At 41.8% G+C, this 23,701-nt stretch overlaps 1 protein-coding gene across 3 annotated transcripts in view; it reads left to right on the plus strand.

Annotated features, from left to right (window-relative positions):
- prkd2 (protein kinase D2) overlaps nt 1-23,701 on the plus strand; it is a 31,943-nt gene continuing 8,242 nt past the window's right edge. For 2 of the 3 annotated variants that reach the window (XM_070829622.1, XM_070829623.1), the window contains exons 1-4: nt 1-1,033; nt 22,604-22,742; nt 23,107-23,238; nt 23,456-23,655. In XM_070829622.1, coding sequence (XP_070685723.1) covers nt 707-1,033; nt 22,604-22,742; nt 23,107-23,238; nt 23,456-23,655 — 798 coding nt within the window. In that variant the 5' untranslated portion in view covers nt 1-706. The remainder of the gene's footprint in view (nt 1,034-22,603; nt 22,743-23,106; nt 23,239-23,455; nt 23,656-23,701) is intronic. The other variant, XM_070829625.1, reaches the window with a different exon arrangement.

Below are 23,701 nucleotides of genomic sequence, written 5' to 3' on the forward strand. Positions count from 1 at the left end.
GGGAGAGGGAGGTACCCTCAGACAGCTCTCTCTCTCTCTGTGTGTGCTTTTTCACAAAAAAGACTGAAGTGGGGCTGAAACTGAAACAGGGCAAGACTTGTAAAAGCAGTGCAGTCTCTTGCTCTCCTTCATTCTCACAGTTTCCTGTTTAAGGAGGCCATTTTGTACCTCAGCCTGGAGAGGAACACAACAAAGTTTGGTATTGTTTTTGTTTTTTCTCTCCCACGGCGGGGAGTTTCATAATCAAGCTTGGACTTTCTCCTCTGCAGAGCAGCTTCTTTGGACTAGAGAGGTTGAGGAGGGAAGAAGGTGGAGGAGGAAAAGCAGCAGGAGGGTAGGTTTCCCCTCAGTGTGCCTTTCTTTTATGAGTCTCTCACACACACATTGCTCATGCTTGTCATGCCGGGGCAATAACACAAGTCTGCCGACGAGAGAGCACGAAAGAAGTGGCTGAAAGGAGGACAAACCACCGCTTCCTGGATAAGGATTTCTTCCTTGACCCACTGGGAGGGGGTGGACACAGGACACAGAGGAACCGTGACTCTGCTCAGTGTATGTGTGTCCATGTGTGTGTAGCTCCGTCTCCTCCACTGAGACAGTTTGAATGACATTGTGGGTTTTCTGAGACCTCACTAGACTGCACCAGGGAGTGTGTTTGTAAGTGTGTATGTTGAGAGCTTCAGGCAGCCAGTAGACAGGACTCTGAATGGCTAATGCTAGCCCTTGTATGCCCTCAGGGGCCATGGCCCAGGTCTTCTTTCCACCTGGGGGCTCCTCACCGCCCGGCTCCACTGTGATGCAGCAGGGGACCCCCATATCTATGCCCTCTATGCCCCCTCAGGGTGGTTTCCCGATTATGGACCTGACACCAGGACAAGGTCCTGGTGGGGCTGTGATGCCTTCACTGCCTCCCACTCCAGCAGGAGTGTCCTTCATCATCCAGATTGGCCTGACCAGAGAATCTGTCCTGATGCCCCAGACTGCTGACCTGGCCTATGTGAAACAAATTGCCTGCTCCATTGTCGACACCAAGGTAGGAAGCGTGTGTGTGTGTGTGTGTGTGTGTGGGTACATGTGTACATTTGGAGGGTGGCATATCAGGTAAAACTGGACGTATGCTTTCTCAAGGTTGGAAGCAGTTTATGTACAAAGCTCTTATGCCACACTTTGATATCTTTTGCTGTCATTTTTAAGATGACCAATTTGGGCTGTGCACTTTTTTTTTTCTGTTTAACTCTACGTGCTTGTCACAATCTACCACAAACACCATTGTTTACACTGTTATCCCTCATAGGTAAATGAAAGGGTTTAAACATGCAAACAGACAAAGTCTGCAGACAGCTGTGACAGACTCACTCAAATGTAAAAAATGTCTGAATTTTTCTCAGATTTAATTACAGCAATTAGCATTTTCCCCTCACACAGCTGGAAGATAACAGTTGGGCTTTGTCATGCCACATCTAGCTCAACAGATTAGCAGAGAGATGTTTGATGTGCTTAGTGTTTGAGACAGGGACACAGTAAGTTTCCTTCAGCTGTTCATGCAAGGGTCAGCAAGTGTGTTGTTCAGTGTTCGGTTTAAACATAGGAAATATATTTGCAGCACTTTTTGAAAAAGTATTTCAGTGTATTTTGTCACAAGCACGTCTCAATGGGTAGTTAAACAAAAGTCAACATCCATTTCTTGAACAGCACCTTAACTTAATTTCCCATCAGTTAAACAAACTCTCAGTGTAAAGCTGAGGCTACTGAAGTCCTGTGCAAATGCTGTTAGGTACTGAATTTGTTATATTCAATGACAATATGGGTCTTCTATCAGAAGACCTCCATGCCCGTGACCTGTCTTTGCAATGGCCAAAACTCCCTTTCACTTCTCCTCAACATCAGAGGTTTTGCATCTCATGCTAAAAGAACAGATCACATCAGACCAATTTTCATCTCTGAGCGCTTCATTGATTTCTTTCTTCTTCCTTTTTTTTTTTTTGAAGCTGTCACTGATCACTTTTCAGTTATAGCTTTGTATTGCCCAGGATGTTGCTGAAGGACAAGACCATAGCTAAGGTCATATTTTTTTCAATTAGCTGCCCAAACAATGTAAAATATTTGTCATTGTGTTTTTGTAGCAGCATTACATTTACAACTATTCAAAATGATGTGGCATTCCTCCTCTTGAAACAATGATCACAATTGATTTAGAAGCATTCGTATAATTTCTAAAATGTAACTATTGAAAGGTCTGAAGCTTCTCCACTGTGTTTTACATCACTGGTTCCCAGTATAAATCACAAGGCGTGTGCTAGTGTTCCAGCACAGAGTGCTGAAGCTGAGGGTTTCTCAGAAGGTGCAATGAGTGAAAGACCAATGGGAGTAATAACTTCAAACAAATGTGTCTTCTTTATAAAACGGAAAAAGAAAGCTTCAGAACAAACCTGCTGGTTTGGGTTAGGGGGGAGAATGAGTGACATCTTTACAACAGGAAGCAATGGGTGTCATGGGAAATGGTCTTTCTTTGAGAACCACCAGCACTAATTCATTTAACTACATACAGCAACACATTTTCACAATGAGGATTTTAGACTATATAGTAGAAAACATACGCAGGAGATAATATTATCCCACACTGGTGTGGTAGTCTGTGCAGGCCATGTGTTTTTATCTGCTGTGATGCTGGTTGGTGATTAGATTAGCAGATTTCCACAGCCTGTTAAGAGCAGCTTTGTAAAACTCCCCACAATTGCAAATCTTCCAGGAAATACTGGTTGCACTCTCCAGCCAGCGTACCCACTCTGCTAATCTGTTTTCGTGCACAACAGTCTTTGTTTTCCCTTCTCATATAAGTGGCTCTCTGTCATGCACTTGGTATGATTTAGACGTGAGATGGATCTGATGCTGGATCAGTAGCTGTAGTGTGGCCCCCTACCGACTGTGTTTCCATATGATGAGAACAGATACAGTTGGAACAAGTAAGAGGTGTAGCTTACCTTCATCAAACAGTACACAGCAGCTGCATGTCTCTGCCTGCCCAGTTCACTTAATATCTCTTCTTCCTCTTTTTTGTGTTTTCTCTCCGACAAACCAAAACTACTTGTCTCTTGAGAGGTTGCTGTTGGGAGATTTGATATACTTATGTTTGACTTTTTCACATTCAATCAGACTCCTATGCCTTTCTTTTCCAAAGAGCTGTCATGAAATTCAAAGTCCCTTCTTTGCATCATTTTCTACTGATTTCCCACAAAAAGCACCACGATAACACCGTGACAACAATACCTGCAGCTGCTTCACACTAAAAGCCATTCACCTTAGAGGACATAATAAATTTTTATTTTAGAAACTCAAGTGCATAGATTCACTTTTTGTTGTATATTAGAATCACGTGGGACCAAAACACAGTTGGACAGCTAATTAAAGACATGTGACGAGGACACACAAGGCTTTTTGCAGGTTACCACAATTAACCAGCAAAGACTAAGGTGCCTCTAGATTTAGATTTAGACTTCTTTTTAATATATTTTTTGTTTGAAATTATACAAGAAAGAAAGACTATCCATGAATAGGAAAAGCAGCTCCTTAATTAAGTCAGCTGACTGAGATTTGAACATTATTCAGATGAGAGAGCCACTGCTTTGGCCCTGCTTGCAGGTAGGATGTAAATTGTACATTATGGCATTGTTAGCTTGAGACTTTTGAATATATGATGAAGCTCAGGATGATGCAGCACAATGGGGGACAGTTTAAGTGTCAGGTTTTGTCTGAGAGAGTTCATTGGTGTTTGTGGGTCAGCATCACCAAAGACGGGCTGGTAGTCTCTATTCTTGGGTCATTCCTGTGCATTTACCCTTGTGTGTGTTGGTGTGTGTGTGTGTGTACATTTTGGGATTTGTGGGTAATTACACTCTAGCAGTGATAAACTGCTGTCAGAAAAAGAGTCAGATTCAAGGAGGGAAGTAGAAAGGTCAGTCTGACATGCAGCAAGGTCACAGTAAGAATAATTAATAAACAACCTAGGCTATACTACAACTGAGCATAATGGCTACAATCCCACAGAGCTTCTAACATGGCAACACCCATCTAACTTAACTTTTCCTGTATTTTTAGACAGAGAAAGGAATGTTGATTTATTCTAAATATATATTGGGTACCAGTTTGTGGTTCCTGCTCCACAGCAGCTAATCTAGAAAAAGACTAAATTAGCTTTTGTTCATGATTTGCCTCTACTTCACTTTTTTTCAACATCTTTAGTGGTGCCGTCTCAGTGACAGCACATTTTAAACTCTAGAGAATATCCAAAAGATCCCAAATATGTAAGGGGAATTGCGTATGAAATTATGCACCAGACATTTAAAACTTTTAAGGCGTAGTACCCAATGAGATGTCCATTATCATTTTTAAGAAAAAAGACCATTAATTTATATTTCAATGCATTAGGCAATCAACACCTAAAGTTTTTCACAAGCCATAATTCAGGTTCCCTGATAACACCCGAGGGTTTGACTAATGCTTGGAGCAATCATTACCATTCCACAAGGTCTTTTGCAATGGAAAAGTTCACTACTCCAGAAAATAGGACAAACCTGACATGACTTAGCAATGGGAGATATTTCTAGTCCGCTCAGCTCATAGAACCCTTTGGCTCACCTGTGAGCCAGAAAGTTAACGTTATGCTAGCAAAAGAGGCAAAATCAATAATGCTGCATACGGTTGGCAAGCAGTAAATATAACTTGACAGCTATCTAACCAGCCAAATCAATATCAAGATTTTCAGGAATGATAGGCCATGTGCACTGTTTGCCACAGCCTGAAGAAGATAACTGCACCACAGACGTGAGCATGTTCTTCATGTTTCCTCTGAGGGCTCTAGTTTCTTACCATCTCAAAAGGCATGAAAGATGGGTATTAAGATACTCCTGCCATTGATTTCGACCTTAATTCTCACAAACAAAAAGATACTAAGAACCAAGAGCCTGGTCTTTTTCAAGCCTTGCTAGACCAGTCTCACACACACACACACACACACACACACACACACACATACTTTGCAATGTCCAAAATCCCCTAAATACAGAACTCCTGCCCTGCTCGGAGCAGCTTTAGGTGGGAGATTTGGACAATAGACAGCTTGTCCTGGTCCAGCCAACTGAATGCGACACATGAGTTGGACCGTGTGTGCATGCATGAATGCCTACATTGGTGTGTTTTGAGGGGTAGTGAAGGCAGTTTGGTACCCCACCCCCCCTCACCCCCGCCCACGGTCATCTCTCCCATCCCAGAAAGGGTGAGTCACCAGTTCTGTTTATTCACAGACTCGCTCCTTGTGTTCCATTGACACGTTTTTCCATTCACTTCTGTGTGAAGGAGTACACACTCCCCTGACCTCAACTTCCAACACCAACCCAGAGTTAATGGCGATCCCGCAGCTCGTGTCTATAGCCTCCTCATGATCTGAGCAGTCACCTCAGTCTCTGAGACCTGAAATCAAAATCCACCTTCAGTCACAAACACTATCAAGACTCCACCCTTCCCACACTTTTCTAAAACCTAGCTTGGCTCAGTACCTGGCAGTAGTGCTCACCTAAATCCCATTTAGCCGGCCTACCTCCAGCTGGTCCAACCCCCTCCTCCTCCTCCTGATGGAACAAGAACTAATAGTGTGGCCTGGAAACTAGAGGTCTGTCTCCATTCAACCATGATGCAGCTCTAGTGTATTTGCTCTTTTGTTGGACAGACCTCACTGACTCCCTTCTTTTTCCGTCTGTCGCTATTTCCTCTCCTCATTTTACCTTCTTGTTCCCCCAATCAACATTTTACTTATTCCACAGCTTGAAACCAAGACACAGATGCTTTGTCACTCTTAATGATATTTCATATATTCTGGGAGGTGTTTCCTGAAAATATTCCTGAATATTGTCTAAACAGGCTATTTTTCATTATTATGTGTAATTATAATATTGGAAACAGACTCCTCTCCTCTCCCCTTTGTTTCCCCTTTGATAAAAAGCTACTGACGCCTGTTTCCTCTTACTGTCTTTGGAAGAACTACCTCCTACTCTTCCTCCTCCCATGCCTTTCCCTCTCTACCTCCTCTTTAGATCCTGTACTTCCTCTCCTTATCCGCTCATCTCCGGTCCCTTTTGCCTGCCTTATCGTCAACTTCCTCTCATGCTCTGCCTCCTCTTCGTCCTCGCATCCTACCTCCTGTTCATCCACTTTACCCCCCTTGCACTCTTCCGCCTACTGGCACTACCTTCCCTGTCAGTCACCTTTTCTTTAGGTTGTTTTCCCTCTTGAACACACAAGTAAGTGGAAAAATGTGGGGAAATTCACGCCCTTGCAGGGTCATACGAAACAAGACAATACAGATTTGGAAGACATACAAATCAAAAAATCCTATACTGTAGTTCCATTTGTCAAGTGGTTACTTCAACTAGAATGATTCACATTTTCCAGTGGATATCAGACGCTGGTGACAGGTCAAGCGAGGCCTTACTTAGCTGAAAAACGCAAGAGCGGCACAGTTACTGTACGGTCAGGTCTGGCTTTGTATTCCTACCTTTCGTCTAGTTGGACAAAAGATGCGTCATTTATAGAGTTTCATCATCAATGAGATACACAGCATTTTGTGTTGACGTGTGTGTGTGTGTGTGTGTGTGTGTGTGTGTGTGTGTGCATGCATGTCAGTGCATTAACGCTAGTGAGAACCTGTTGAGTCCTGACAGCGTCGTCTGTAGTCGCATTACTGGATTGTTGAACGTGTCTGCAGACTAATCGGTGAGGAGTTACGACACATTTAACAGCCAGTGACCCGTGTCGAATCCAGCGAATCCTTTATTTCTCTTTATTTACAATAAAGAGAAATCAAGACAAGTTTTTTTTCATTAGTTAGAAGGTTAAAAACACGGAGAAATATCAGCAACCACACACATGCACACACAGCTGTGACTGAGAGCCCCTGCCCTGGCCATTGTTTCCACCTCCGTTTTGGAAGGGGCCTTTTCTTTATCTCTCTCCCTGGAGAAGCAGTTTGGCCCTGGGAATGGGATCATACACACCACCTCCTGTTTACCTCACTCTCTTGCAAATGTATTCTCCACACACACACTCACATGCACACACACTTGCATGCACACACAGACACACATTTTATAGTAACGTAACAGTTGGTCCTGATTTTCCCGATAAAGTCCAAGTGTGACAGACAAGGTTGTATTTGTATGAAAACAACACAGTTCCGTGTTCAGCGCTGCTGTGAGTGAGGACACTGACTTAATTTGGTCTGAATTACAACCTCCAGCTACACTTTTGTCCACTGTACTGATCTAATGTCATGGGGGTTTTGTCTCGCTGCTTGGATTATTAAAAAGCCTCCTGTATGTGTCAGAGCTACTGGACAAATACACTCTGCTTATCAGCCCAAACCTTTGTTGGTCAATGAATAAATGCCAGCCAATTAGCAAGACAGTGGCAGGTGGACACACAAGTGAAAGAATAAACCACGCCTTTATCAGGCCACATGACATTTGATGACTGAGTGAAGATAACACAGTCCGCTGACCAAATGCAGCAGCTTCAGCCAAACGCTCGGAACCTCACAGAGGCTGTAATTACTTTATCTACTAAAACCATATTGCTATAAAGGAAATGGAATCTATTTTCAAAGGGGTAGACACACAGTGACATGTATCAGTTCTGCTTACCCATAGCTCTCCCTCTCACTATGTGTGTGTGTGTTTCTCTCTTTGCTACATTTGCATGGTAGCGGAACAGCTTTGCATGACTGACCATGCCTGGTGTTTCCTGGCTATTGGTGATGTGCTGCAGGGGAAGCTTAGTCCACACAAGGACATTTGATTATTCAAAGCACACACTGTTGCCTGGAGTCCAGTGGCAGGGATGTGTATCAGAGGGAGAGATGGAGAGGTGGGGTGATAGATGGAGATTTGGAGAGTTTGACTCGTGAGTGGCAGCTGAGATTTTGATCCTTAAACGAAAATTTGTGGAAATGCACACGATCTAATCTGTAGCACTGGACAGTATATTAAAGGATAAAATTGGCTTATTACAACTTGGGTCTTGTGTTTTTAGCTTTGACTGTAATCTCTACTGGTGATATTGTAACTAAGGTATTAAGGTAATTGCTAAAAAGTGGAACCACAGCAACATCTTTAAAAACAAGTTGGATAGATCAAGATACGATCATCATACAGGTTTTGAAACAGGTTTTTAAGAAACCCTCCCTCCAAAAAGAGAAAAAGCAGGCGACTGCCATTTATTATTTAAACCATTTGTTGTAAACGCAGTCAACATCACATTTTTATACACTGACTTCCTGTTAATGGTTCTCATGTTTTGCAGTTTGCCTATCCATACTGAGAGTTTAAAGGCCCTAATTTAATCATGCAAGCGCAACGACAAGTGCAGGGCAAAGTGTAAAATTGCAGGGTGAAGAAGAAAAGACAAGAAGTGTCACTTCATCATGAAATCATACAGTTGTCTGGATGCACAGCAAGAAAAAACATAAACACCTGTCTGATGTGTCTAGAATTGTTTGACATTAGCAGCCTGGAGTCATTTGTACATGATTTAATCAAGTTAACCCAATGGACAGCTGTGTGTAATGGCATTGCGCTCTGGCGAGGCACACGCAGTAGGCCGAAAGCTGGTGTTCCTTGCCCCATCAGACTCCACTGTAGTAAAATGTTTTCATAACCAGCAGAAATGATAGCCAGAACTAGTAAAATGAGACCCAAGTTGTGAAAAAAAAGTGGAATTATCCTTAAAGGCCTCCTGTTTTTTTTTTTTTTTCATTCATGTGTTTCAAGGGCCCCTGCATTCCTTCTCTTGATCTGAGCAAAGGAGACCTTATGCTACTAATCCAGTGATTAGCGTTGGTAAAAACGGTTTTGTGCCGTAATCCAATTGGGAGCCGAAGGGCAGAGCTGAACTGCATTTGGTTTGCATGTAACCATGTAGAGAATTTCTTTGCATGTCAGAGAAACAGCTTAACACAGGGCTCTTTTAGAGAAGGGAGAGCACTGGAGATCAAGGATTGATAAACACACACACACACACACACACACACACACACACACACACTGAAGGTGGTGAGGCTTGTCCTGTTTGTGGCTGCCATTGAAATAACTGAAAATTGAGTGACTTATAAGCGGCTGGACTTTATAAGTGTCACACTTTTGGTTTTTTGGACTTGGATGATAGTAGAGGCAGGTAGTTCCACGTGCGTGAGGGAGGTGCTGAACCACAGTAAGATATCTTGCATGATCTCATAGAAAAACAGCCAGACGTCACTACAGGGCATGAAACTATTTGCTGTTATAATGTCAGGTGTGTTAAATGTGTGTGTGAGCACATGTTTTTAGGACATCGGACAATGGGCTCAGTGTGAGGGTTGACAGGGTGGGTTGGGTTGGTCTGGGGCACTAGTGCAGTGTGTGTCAGTGTGGCCTAGACACATCGAGAGGTGCCTGCGTGTGTGTGTGTGTGTGTGTCTGCATGCAAGGGACGCTCGCTCAGTTGTGAGGGGAAACGGGCAAAAGCACAGTCTTACCTCAGTAGATAAACACATGACATCAGTATTGAAGACTGGTCAGTGGAAGAAGCAGCTGGAAAATAATGTGAGCCCATCAGTTAGGCCTTTAGTTCTGGTGAAGCTCAACAATATCCACTGTAATAACTCTAATTTTCATTATGCAATATGTGATATACAATATGAGAGTGATTATTCAAACACAGTGTATATTCCCACTTGTTTCATGACCTAAACCTTCAGTGAGACACTGTGGGAACATTTTTGGGAAAACAGGATTTTTTTTTTTTTTTTTGAGAGAGAGAGTTAGATGAGAAGACTGCTATGTTTATCTGTAAAATATGAAGCTAGTGCCAGAAGATGTTTAGCTTAGTGTTCCAAAAAGACTAGAAACGCAAAGGAAACTCCTCTCCTGGCTCTGGTACATGACCCATGACTTTAAAGCTCACAAATAAACACTTTCTAACCCGCCGCCAGAAAGTGAATTCATTTCACAAATTGCCATAATTATCAGTAAAACCTCTTTGAAAGACATGCATGCACACAGCTGCAAATCTATTTTACCGTTTTTTATTCTAGTTATGACCTACCCAATCAGTTATGTAAATGAAACACATTAATAGTATGCCGGTACTACTACTTTGATGTAACATTACAATGATCAAAGTTAATTGAATTTAATTTTCATGTAGATGTGGTTACAGTTATACAGAGTACTAAATTTAGTGGATTTACAGTTACAATTTTCAACAGTTAAACCAGGGTTTGGTAAGAGTCGAAGCACCAGCGACTCACCGCCTAAATGGGTCTAAAGCCATGCCACACACAGAAAAGAGGAGGGGGGTGAAATGAGGGAAAGAAAGAACAGCATGCAGAGAGGAGAGGGGAGCAGACTGAAAGGAAGAGGGGATGACTCAGAGTGCAGTAATTTGCCTATTGTGGCCCTCAGCATGCAGTTGAGACAGTTTGTGTGTCCATGGCTTGCTTGGCACATGGAGAACGTCCAAAAGCTTTTCTCATGGCGCAATTGTGTTTGTGGTTTGTCTTCATGGTTACTCCTTTTGGTAGATTTATCAATCTACCAAAAGCATAGTAGGGGATTAGTAACCTTGGCACCATAGGGATGAAGGGCAGAGCAGAGAGAGGATCAGTGAGTGAGTGAGTGATCAACTGGTGTGCCAAAAGTATCCCATTCAAGTCCATTAAATATCAAGAATGACATTTCTTCATATGTAAATGTGATAGGATGTTACTGCAGGCCTCTGAACCACCTGTGTTTATGGTCTTTATTTCTCAGTTTCTATCATTCTCACTCATTTGATTATTGTTGTTGGTGTCGCATTAGATCTGTCGGCAACATTATGATTATAGGTACTTTTTCTGTGTCAGTACAGAGGCAGATGCTTCAGGGCCAGATGTAATTCATGAGCAGTCATGCGGAGAAGTTATAACTGTCCCCACATTTCATGGTTATCACTGCGAATGAAAACAATGATTTCTGTCACTTCTGTAGAGACAATATATTGATTAAGGTGCATAACAGGTCCATGGTCCCGTCACAAGCAAATCTGACACGATCTAATCTTAAATAGTCTTACGCAGGTTATTTGTTTCCATCTATTCTAATAATGATATATTATTCTAATAATAATAAAGAGAACGTGTGATGGAAACCTGTATCCTGTACTGTAGGTGCACCGTCTGTTGCTGTATTACATTCTCTGATTTACTGGAGTTACACTTTTGATTTTGATGATCTTGTTCTCTCTCTAACAGGAGTTTATGGAAACACATACTGATTGTCGTTTTCTTTTTTGACCTCTTGGAAAATAAAGATTTTTAAACTATTTGTATGGAAACATACCTAATATCACTTCAGAAAATATGCTTTTACAGTACCACTTTTTAAACTACTTGGTTTGTATGCATTTCCTTGAATTCTCTGTGTGCTCACCTGCTGTGTGTGAGAAAAACTAATCTGCTAAACCTCTAAATGAACCTCAGTGAAAAATGAATGTAAACTGATGCATCAGAGGGACATACCGTACCTAGAACTATGTTTAAGTGGTATACATTGACAGTAGTTTTCCTTGTTTTCACTGCAACTCAATTAGCTTTGCATCCGAGTACTCTTGTGGCCTTGGGGTCCATGAAATTGCAATGTCCCCAGTGTGAGTCCTATGTTGCGTGTCATACCCCATCACTCTCCCCTGTCATTTTTTCATAATGTTGTTAAGCTGTCATTTTGAAACAATGCAACACTGCTTTTCAAACCTCAGCCTGTAAAAATAAGGCTTGATCTTACCAGAATCTCAGCGGAAAAAAAATATGTGTATCGGAAACAATGGTTTGGTTGATTTGCTTTTGGTTTTTTAACTTAATGACACAAATAATTGAATATAATGCATAGCCTCTGTTGATTGACAGTCCTGCTGTTGAATTTGGTTTTGAAACACATAGAAGTTTATTGTCATTTTGTTTCTGATTTTGTTTCCATCCATCTCTATTTTCTTCTTTACTCATCACTCAGACCTGCCTTCTCTTCTCTCCTTTTTTTCTGTCTCTCCACCTTGTCATGAATCAGTGAGTTGTTCTGTTGCACAAAGTGGACTGAATCCAAGGTTCCTATCAGCTTACCTGCTCAGAACCAAGCCAAGGAAAGACAGAGAGGAGGAGGAGGAGGAGGAGGATGGGTGGGGGCTACCAACAAAGGCTGGTTCAGAATAGCAGTGCGTGTCTCCTTTATCCCCAGACCCCTCTCTCAGGCCTGGTCACAGCTCTCATGTTACCTCCCCGTCCTCCTTGATGCTTGGAGCAGAATGAGATGCTTTGTCCCTGCGCTCCTGCTCGAGACTAAGCCTCTTCCACTTACTTGGGTGCACGCACGCACGCACGCACGCACGCACGCACGCACGCACGCACGCACGCACGCACGCACGCATGCTTCTTTAACCACTGTACAGGACTTTTTACAACAAACTTTGTCTGTTTAGTCTGTATACTTGATTTCTGTCTGTCTTTTCACTGCCATGCACTCTGAACTGTGTGTGTGTAATGTGTACACGTTATCATGTGCTCTCAAAAATCTCCACAATTTGTGAAGCAATTAATCTTAGATTTTCATGATCCCACCATTTGTTTTTATATACTATTTTTTGCAAATATGACTTTTATTGTTGTTATTATTATTTTGCATTTTCTGTGTATGCGTGTGTGTTTGTGTGTGAGAGACCAGGATTTACACTCCCCCTCCTGTCTCTCAGGTTTACACAGTTATCTCTGGTATGCAGAAACTAGCAGGTCAGGAATGTAAACCTGATTATGTCTCTGCTCCCCAGGATGACACACTCACATGCAAAAAAGCATGAACAAGGGGACAACATAAAGGCAAAGTATATAGTAGCCTAAAGAACAGTGCGTTAGAAAGATTTGCATACAGCTTTGTATCTGTGCTGTAATCTAAGTGTTGGGTTCCTTCTTTTTTCCACTTGCCATATGTTACTGTTCTATAGAGCCTACTTAATGCTTGCACTTGAAACATGGGCATCCCATAGGAGTCTGTTTTTCTTGTCATTTTACAAGTAATTCCAGTATTTAATGGAATTGTAGCTTTGCTTTAACCCACCAACTCGTGAGCAAGCATAAATCTGCATCTCTGACGCTTACAGACAGAGTTTTCTTCAGTCACTTGTCGACTTTATTTCTGTTTTGTGGTCAGATCAAAATGAAATGTGCGCAGACCTGCATTTTCTTTTTGAGAACCTACTTCAAGGCCACACTACTTCTTTTTGACTCTGCTTTTTTGGCCTCGTCCAATAAATAAACCATCCTTCATCTCCCTGACGGATGTAAAATGGTTTACACGTGTAAAACATCCTTCCCTCCTGTATCATACTTCACCAGGAAACGCATCAAATCCAGGAAGAAAGAAGCTTTTGAATTTGGCCTTTTAATGTCTTCTTGCAGAGATCATGATCATACTCAATAGAGTCTCATTATTTCCATTGATAAACTATATCCTGCTGCACAAGCTCTCTTCTCACTTCAAACCTCTTCCTGCTTAGTCACAAAAGTATCTTCTCTCCTGTGCAGTTTTGTCTGAGTGTGCGTTTGTCGTTTTGAGCAGAGCTGGCAGGGATAAACAGATGAATACTTCAGACTGAAACAGGCAGACACAGAACATTCACCTCTGATTACAGGTGTGTTTGTGTTGCCGTGTGATGTTACTGCATGTGGAAAGACTAACGCACAAAATCAGATAATCAAAAGTAGGCAGTGATTGGATAAGTTATGGTTTGTGACATCATGAGAATGTGGTAAACTGCAGTACGTCATGCTTTTCACTTGTCTTTCCTTGTGTACACACTTGCTTTGTTGATTCATTCCCATTTTGTTTTTCTTCTTTGTGTCTGCCAAGCCCAGCGTTCAGTCGACGTCATGGGTATTATTTAATTCCTAGTCCTCCAGGCACAGAGCTGTCATTCTCTCCTGTGATTTAATGCATGATGTGAGTGTTTAAAAGACAACATGTTCACATTTTGTTTTCTTAAAGCCACCACGCTCTGCAGACTCTACAGGTGGCTGAGGGCACAGGGAGGGCAGAGATGGCCGTCATTTTTGTCATCTCCTCTATGTCTTTGTCAGCGTGTGACTTCATTGGGGTTAAAAATAGAACGCCGGGCTAGTAGCATGTTCGCTCCATCCCCAACACTGTCAGCACAAAAGGAAAAATTCCTAGGTTGCGCCAAGTTGTTGTCAGGAGCTAATGAGGGCAGATCATTGACGTCTTTACATGCCCGTTGCCACGGCAACCCCTCATTAAACACTTTCAGGGAGGTGGGGCGGTTCCTTCTGAGTCCCGTGCCCGAAATGTTAACGAGGAGGGGGGAGTTATGGTGCAACAATTAGGGTTTGTCTCTTAAATAGAAATTAATAAATAAACATTAACAAAACACACACAGAGTAAAGTGCAGGTGCATCACAACCCTCCTTCATGATCCTCAAACATGCGTGTATATACAGAGGCTGTACGATTTGTTACACAGTAAGACATGGATGTTTAAACAATGTCTGTTGTTTGAAGGGATGCAGCATGTTTCCTCCTGCCTGTAAAATGGCTGGATCAAGTTCCTGTTGTGATAACCAGCTTCTGTTGCAGACACACATCAGCGTAGAGGACCATGTAAGGCTATGGAGGTCACAGTGTTTACAGAGCTCGGTGTGCCGTGTCACACGCAGCAACGTTTTGTGTTTTATCCATGCTGATTCCCAGTTGTTAATCCTGTATTGTCATCACTGGAGTTTTGCCTGATTGATTCTGCAGAACTGCAGTGTTTCTGCAACATACTGCACTATGTAAACACAAATCTGGCTTCTGTCGCTCTGTAAAATCTCTGTTCCCTTGTCGGTCTTCACTGCACTATTAAAAAACAAAGCAATGACTGTGAAGAACAGGTAGAAGTGGTTGGAATACCCATTTTTACACGATTTCAGTCTTAACTACTGCTTGCCCCAGAGACATAAAACTTACAATTCAGTCAGTTTTCCCACAATGTGGCAGCTCAGCTGTATTTCAGTGCCATTTTGAAATTATTCTGCCATATTACCAAGATATAACATTTGTTTTCTATACATACGGTGATTAGAAAATTCAGTATTGATCATGTCATGGGAAGTCTGCTTCAATGGCTCTTAAACACTGAAATATCCTACATTAACTTAAATTGTTAAATTAATAAATAGCTGCTATTGCACTTTATTCATCATAGAGTATGTGACTGTATTTTCTGTGACTGTGGAACTGTCTTATATTTAACATGCTGTTACTTTTCTTTTTTCAGACCCACATAGTATGTTTATGCACATGTTACTTCACACCTTTTTGAAGAGCTATGAACCACATGCTCACAGTTGCAGTTTCCTGTGTCACTGAAGTAACAGATAACATTGACACTACTAATATTACTATTACTGATTATTACACTAGAAAAATAACTCTAATGCTACTGGCACTGCTACTTCTTACTAAATAAATAAGATATAATATGTATAATATAATATAAATAAAATAAAATATTGGTATATGGTTTAGAGAATGGTTTTTCAAACAGTAGAGCAGTGGAGTAGAGGCGTCCTGGCATAAGGCAGCCAGAGAAGTCCTGTCTTTGTTAGTTCACAGACCTTGTGGAGTTTCCCTTTATGTGAGGAAAACATGTCAACATGTTGATGTCAAAGAAAACTCCAGCAACATTCACCAGTAGCTGATAGCTGAGTGTTTGGTAGAGTAAGTTTCATCCCAAGTTGCATGCTCCTTATGTGAATTCACAACATTACAGGTTGTTAAAGTTGCCTTCACTCGAGCAGTTTTGCATCCTTAAATTAAGTAAAACTAAGGAGGGCATGAATAGGTACTGCTGAAACAAATACATCTGTAAGGATGCATAAATGCCCCTTTATAAGAATAATTCCAGTCATTAAACAGGCTTCATGCAGGCTTAATCTCAACTTCTTTGTTGATGAGTAACTACTCTAACTTGCTTCACGTCTATGATCTGCAGAACTTTGTTTAGATGGCACTGAAGCTGTTACATTCATCTGGTTATGTGTGAGTGTGTGTGTGCTTGTGCGTTTGTGCGGCTTGGTGGTCAAAGGTGGCTCATGCTGAGCTGCAGGAGGGGAAGTGATGGGGAGGATGAAAAGCAGAAGCAAGTGGCGTTCTCAGCAGGACATAAAGGTCTTTGTGTTCTTCACACATGCAGCGGCTTTATATAAAGAGGGTCTATATTTAGAAGCAGCTGCTTGACAGGCCCCCAAGGTTAATATGAAACCTGCTCAACTGGACATCAGTGTCGACGCTTGTGTGTAAGCATTGCTGCTTTGATGAGGTGATGCTAATCCGTTGCTGAGATGTTGAGAAAAACTCACTCATTCATTCATTTCTCAGAACACTTGATCATTGCAAGAAGTCAAGCTAATGCCTCTATAATTCACATCGTTTGCAGCACAACCATAAAATTAACTGGAAGAGGAAAGCGAAATGAGGTCATTGTTTCATATTCTAAAGGTTCCAGGATGTCTACACTTGTTCCACTTCAAACAAAAGATCTCAGTCGCTACCTCTGTGCATCATATCACCAGGGGTTGAGGTGGTCAATCAAGAGAATATGAGCACAGAGGAGAGGAAATGGCGCTGTGGCATCAACTGTGTCTGTGTGTTTGAATACAATGTTTTGAGCTCAAATTTCACTCACAAAAGCCTTGTTCCATGACATCACCCAGATATGATGAGAAAGGTGTTTTTGTGTGTTTAGTGTACACACAGAGTGATATCACTTGTTTAGCTCGTTTTAGCTCGAGTGCTTACTTCCTTTTGTGCGAGTGTGTGTTTTTAATAATGACTTATGGAGTAATCTGGATAAAGTTGTTTGACTTTATTGATGTTATTGACCGTAGCAACAGCACACTGAGGCCCACAGCCACAAAAAGTGACAGTCGGTGATGGTGATGAGGGATGAGAGATGCATCAGCTGTGCCTTTAGATTGTTGGTTTTCCACTTTTGCATTCCGATTTGGACAGTCCCAGCGTCCTGTCTATGCTTTCAATGAGGATTGTGCATAAACCGATCTGGTTTTTCTTACAGTCAGCGTATCATTTGCTTTGGTTTTTGCAATTTAAAAAAATGCAGTACACCTAACTAATTATTGTTATTAGTGATTAATGTGCCAATTACTTTTTGTCCAACCAACAGTTCAAAACCCAGAGATGTTTCATTTACTCTGATATTTGACCAAAAAGGCTGCAAAGTCCAAGATTTGAGAAGCTGGAACTGTCTAATATTTGGCAGTTTTTCAGAACATGAGCTCTCTTTATGGTTTGGAGAGTTTAGTAGGACAAAGAGACTAGGATGAATAATCTTTAACATTTTCTTTGTCTTATTGTATTGTGTAGATTCCTGTGCTCTACTATATACTCAGTCTGCTCCCACAGAAAATCATTTCATCATGTCCAGAACAGAACAGAGCACAACATCGAACCTCGAAGAAAGTAGGATAGTTACGTCATTGGCGAGGATGAGCACTGCTGGCCACTTTGAGCACAAAGCAGAAAAGATCAGAAAAGATGACTGAATGCTTTTCTTTGTGCATTCTTTTCTCCTTTTAGTCTCCTTTTTATTTTGTTCCTTTTCAGAGAGCCACATAAAACATGTGTTGGTAAAAATAAGAGCCCGATATCGGTAAGAGAAAGAGGAAAGAGTGATAAAGACAGACAAGGAGAAGAGTACGGAGAGGTTGATAAACAAGGCAGTGAGGAGGAAATTAAGAGTGATGGGAGACAAAGAGGGAGGGGCTGAGGTAAAGAAAGCCTAGTCCATAATTCATTTCACTCATAATGGCTTCATTGGCCCGAAGAGCTGCAGGAATAGTGCGGGCAACACAGGGCAACCTGATCCCTGGTAACCCAAAGAAAGCAGCTAGAGACACAGCCCTGTCTCCAGGCAAACCGCACTACACTATACTACAGTATGTATAATAACTCAGCCAGCTCTTTGTCTGTGGACTTTACACACACACACACCATCTTTTGCAACAATACTCCCAACTTCTGCCCTCAGTGTACAGTGTACACACAAACATATAGAGATGATTATGTAATTACAAGACAAAGATTGTAATTTTTCACCATGCTGACACACAGACAGAAGTAATGTGCGGCTTTTGTGCTCTTCCCACCCTGTACTTTCACATAAAACTGGAAAAGGGAGACAAGAAAAGAAGAAAATGGTCATTTTCGCTGAGGTAACTGTGGTTTTGGGGAGTTGGGACGTTGTGCTTTTCAGTAGAGCTGTAAAGACTTGTGGTCTGCACAGACGTGGCAACTGCAGTTATGGTCGGTACATTGTGTATGTTTTGGACAGTGGATGCAGGATAATATGACTGGCTGTGTGTCTTGAGTTGCTCAGGAAAAAAGTTAGCAGCAATAGTAACAGTGCGGGGTTAATAGCAGAGAGGCTGGCATCAAACAGCGTCTTGGGGCTTACAAATGGCTTAGGCTGAGGGTTATCTGTGGATTTGGGCAGAGCTAAGAGTCTCCTCTGATCTGGGCTCTGTGGGTGTTTGTAATTACAAGTGGCAGCAGTTGGCCTTATTTGTGGGAATCCCAGGTACTGATGCATGCAGTTATTACACGATTCACTCCTGTCAGAGAACTTGTGGGGTTTTAAGTCTGGACCTGGGAAAGTTTGGAGTCTCTTCATATTAGTGTCTGCATCATCTATGTGACCCAAATCCAGAAACATTTGTTGACGTCTGAGGGGGTTAAAGAGTCTGCTCACCTAAATTACAGAAAACTGAAAAGCCAAAAAACCAACATGTTTTGTTGCTGACTGCTAGTGGTTTCTAGACATGCACATAGTTTTGGGTTATCTGGCTAGCTTTTGAGATATCCATCTCTGCCTCTCCCTAGTACAATGGAGATGATAGGAATTTCATTTGTGTTGCTTACAGCGTCAAAAAAATTGCAAAAATTCAGGAAACAGTGTCCCTGTCACTTGGAATAATCCACAGACCTCACTGAACTATTTTCACTGGAACCACTACCAAAGAAATAGTTCCTCTGAATTCTGTTGACAGCATGTTTTATGGATAATTCAGAGTAATGGGATATCGATTTTGGAGAGGTCAAGTCTAATCAAGTCTAGATCAAAGTTCAGGCAGCCCAACTCGAGTTTCAGCTACATTCGCATAGCATTTTTTCACTGCAGCAGATATCCAGGTCATAGCGGGATCCCACCTCCACCCCAGCATCCACCTGAAGGCTTTGAGTCCAAGTTCCTCTGGGGAAGTTATTGTAATCACTCCCCACTTCCTGGTGTGCTGAGCTTCGTGCTTCATTGTTGAGATCACAAACATTTAAACTTTACATATTAACATTCATGTACAAGCTATTCCACAAATTGGATGTCTGAAATGAAACTCCTTTCATCAAACAATGGTCAAACTCTGCACTCTTTGTCAGCGCTCTTCATTCGGACGGTCATTGTATTTCTCTTGATCCTTTATTGCAGGCTGAAAACCCGCCTATCTCAGAACTTTGGCAAATAAAACTGAGAAGAACAGAAAACATGTATTGGATAGCTAGGAGAAAGACCTGTGTTCAAGCCTTCTACATGTACTTTGAAGGCTAACTATCCACAGGGCTGTTTTAACAGTGGACTTCAGTTGAGTTTTGAACATGTTTAAGCATGTTAAACATGCCCAACTTGTCATTTGTATTTGGGAGAATGGGCAAATCGGCCCTAGAAAAAGTGGAGAGAGCGAATGAGCTCCATGTTCACTCAGAACATGTAATTCCACCTTTTACTTGTGGGAATTTCCAGTGGCATGGAAAACTGTAACCAACAAGATCCTCATATGGTCAGAGACAGTGAGATCTTCATAGGATGGACTGTTTTAATTCAAACCGAGTCTAAACAGTAAGTCTAGTGTGGGTCCACAGTAGGACCAAACTGTAATAACTATTTTATGACTTGAGGTGTCAGCAATGTAAAAGTTTGCCCTTCAGATGATGGAAATGGTGGGGAAAAAATCATAGGATTAAAAATTGACAACACAGAAAACCTGGTGGTTAATTTTAAACATCATCACCTGGAACTTGATAAATCACAAATAATATGATAAAGTTGTCAAAAAGGAAGAAATAATAAATCCAGATTCAAAGTTTTTGCCACACTCCGACCTCACTTTAAGGAAGATAAGTCTAGTTTATATGGATTGTGTCAACCTTATAAGGAGATAACATGTCAGGCTTGTCAGCTGGTGTCTGCTGCCCCCACATTTGCAAAATAAAACAACAGTTTTTAATGTCGTCTTAGTAGCTGCAACATTGACTTTGGTATCAGGCAAAACTAAGTCGGCTTTAAAGAAAAAGTTAGCTGCTATTTTTACTGTGAATTATATTTTTCAGTTTAATGTTACTCTTTGCCTCCCGTTTAATTCTGTCCTTATCTACTGTGTCTAATCCTGCTTCTGTGTTGCTTTGTCATGTTTTGTGAATCAACTTTGCTAAACAAATATAAGTATTATTTAAATGCTTGCCGTACATTTGTTTGCTCTTACATTTTTCACAACTCCTTGCTCCTTCCTTGATATTTTTCATTTGGTGTCTGTGATTTGCTTTATGGATGTAAAGCGCATTAAACAGGTTAAGGATCCTCTGCAGATTTTGAAAAAGGGCCACTGTGAGCTGTTTGTCTTGCTGTTGACTGTGTGGTCAGCGGCAGTAGCCCACTGCTGGGGCGTGGTGGACTCACTGTGTAGCTTGGCAGCGGTACAAGCCAGGCCTGGATTTCAGATGTGGTGATGTGGAGTGCCTGTTGGGAAACTGTGTGTGTGTGTGTGTTTAGGAGAAAAGAGGGGAAATGGGGGGGACGAGAGGTTGTGTGTTTCTGTTTGTAAGGAGGGTGTGTCTGTTGGTAAGTGAGGAGGAGGTGTATGTGTGTCATTGTGTCGTTCCAAGGTGGAGACCAGGGTTCCCCTTCCTGTAAGTTGTTGGAGCCTGACCAGATGGTGAATCTTGACTCCACCATGGGGAAAACAACAACAAGAGAGACAGGGAGGATTGTGTGTGTTTTTGTGACGAGAACGTTCAACGTCAAAATTGAAAATGTAATTTTCTCCATCTGGTCTGAATGTCCCCCTCTCTCTCTCCGTTTTCCCGTGTGTGTGTGTGTGTGTGTGTGTGTGTACCTGTGGTGTCCTGTGTGGTGTGGCCACTGAAGTGAACCAGACAATATTAACTATTCAGGAGAGCAGGGTTTCCCTATGACAGCCTCCTTTGCTCTGCTGACTTCTGACTGACACACTCATCTCTCATATCTCTGGAAGAGCTGCATGGAAACACCTGTTTGTGTGTGTATGTGTGCCTGAGTGTGTGTATTCCTATATGACTGATAGGAAGATAGGGTAAAGTTTCTCCTTTGGCTTGCTTTCCTCATTGACCAAGTTGCTTAATTTGTGGAATTCAGCCAGTGTGTCTTATATATCAGTGGTTACACACTCGTGTGTTTGTGTGGTTGTGTTGTGTTGACTGCTACATATTCCTAGGGCCTCCAGCAGAGCACGATAAAATGAGTAAAGGACATACAGTAATGCATTTCTTTTTGATGTTATTACTGTTGTAAAAGAACGTGACTTCTGACTTGAATATGAAGGACTGTTGAGTTGTGTGTGAGTGGTCTACATGTGGCACAGTTATCAAAGACTAAAAAAAAAAAAAAAAAAAACCTGTATATGATGGCTATTACAAACAGGTACATTAGCCTAATATAGTTTATATACAAACATTCCAAAATAAATATTAAAATGTTAGATAAATAAATGGTATAGCTATTGAAAATAGATACAATATTAAAATTTGATGAATTTGTAACATACTAGATTGTGTTTTGAAGGTCCCATATTATGCAAAATTCCCTTTTCTAATGTCTTTTAAACACAAATGTGTCCCTGGTGTGCCAAGAGATCACCAAACTATGAGAAAAGACAATCCTCCCCTATTTCTCCTCCTCCATCTTTCAGCAAATGTGTGTGAAAATGCTCCGCTTACATTTTGCTCCCCTCATGATGTCATAAGGGGATGATCTGTTGATCATGTGACCTCCTTCAGCCCTTCAGCAGGCCGACTGATCCTCGCCCACTTAAAACCTTCTGAATCCTTCTCACTGTCTACCTTTTATTTTTTCCTCACTAACGCCAGCTCTTGTTAACACAATGATGTCGACCGCAAGAGTGAAGCAGCAGATTATCTTCTTCTTAAACAGAGCATTCAGACAGAGGCTGAAAACAGCTGCAGCAGCCATGTGTGGTGTGACAAAAATAATGTGTTTTTTGAACGTTAAACCATGTAAAATGCTCTAGGAATGGACAGGTTGGCTCTGTTTGTGAATTCACTCTTGTTTTTTTTTTTTATTTAAGCATTTTCTGTTACTAAATATGTGAAAACTCTGCCTGCTCTACGGTTGATCTTACTAACCTACATTTCTGTTATGTTTTCTTTGTATATTGTAGTTTCCAGAGTGTGGCTTCTATGGCATTTATGACAAGATTTTACTCTTCAAGCATGACCCCTCTACCAACAACATCCTGCAACTGGTTAAAGGTGCAAGTGACATTCAGGAAGGGGATCTGGTGGAGGTGGTGCTCTCTGGTAAGTCACCTCTCTTCTCTTCTCTTCTCTCTAATATCTCATGCCATTAGGGGCAAGATAGCCATATTAAAATCTAAATTACTTTCCTCCTTCTTTCATCTGCTATCTGCTCCCTTTCATTACCGATATTACTCTGCACCACCACTTTTGAAATCAGTCCTTATCTGCTTATTTTACTACAGGTTATATCTTACACTGGTCTAATCTGTTCTTCCATTGTTTCAAACTGTAATCAGGAAGAAAACCCATCTATTTTCCATCTTGTTTCCATCTGATCATTCTTTATTCTGCCCAGTTACAGTAGCAGTACGATTATATCTTGACACCTGCTGTGACCATGTTCTACCCCTCTTATCCCGTTTAGCTGCAGCCACATTTGAAGATTTCCAGATTCGGCCCCACGCACTTAATGTGCACTCATACCGGGCCCCGGCCTTTTGTGATCACTGTGGGGAGATGCTGTTCGGACTGGTCAGACAAGGGCTCAAATGTGACGGTGAGGAAATGAAGGGACAGGCATTGCAAATTAACTTAGCCTATAATTGCTGTGGTGTGAGGCATTTTGCTACACACTTGTCACCATACAAACAAACATTAGATAAACAAATGTGCTCTACAAATTTCCCTGAATTGTAAGAATTGAACTGGAACACTCATCGGATATGCCCTCTCTTCTGCTCCTTACGTCTTTGATCCAATACTACCCCCTGCAGGATGTGGACTAAACTACCACAAGCGCTGTGCGTTCAGCATCCCTAACAACTGCAGCGGAGCTCGTAAAAGGCGTCTGTCCACCACCTCCCTGAGCAGCAGCCAGTCCCTGCGTCTTTCCACCACTGAGTCGGTGTACAGCGTAGGGACGGTCTCCACCTGCGCAGAGGACACCAGCCTCATCCGCTCACACACACAAATGGTACTGGTGGATTCATGCACACAATTTTCTGGTCAGTTTTAGACTA

Source organism: Pempheris klunzingeri, chromosome 4 (assembly GCF_042242105.1).
Source record: "Pempheris klunzingeri isolate RE-2024b chromosome 4, fPemKlu1.hap1, whole genome shotgun sequence".
NCBI classification, from domain to species: Eukaryota; Metazoa; Chordata; class Actinopteri; order Acropomatiformes; family Pempheridae; genus Pempheris; species Pempheris klunzingeri.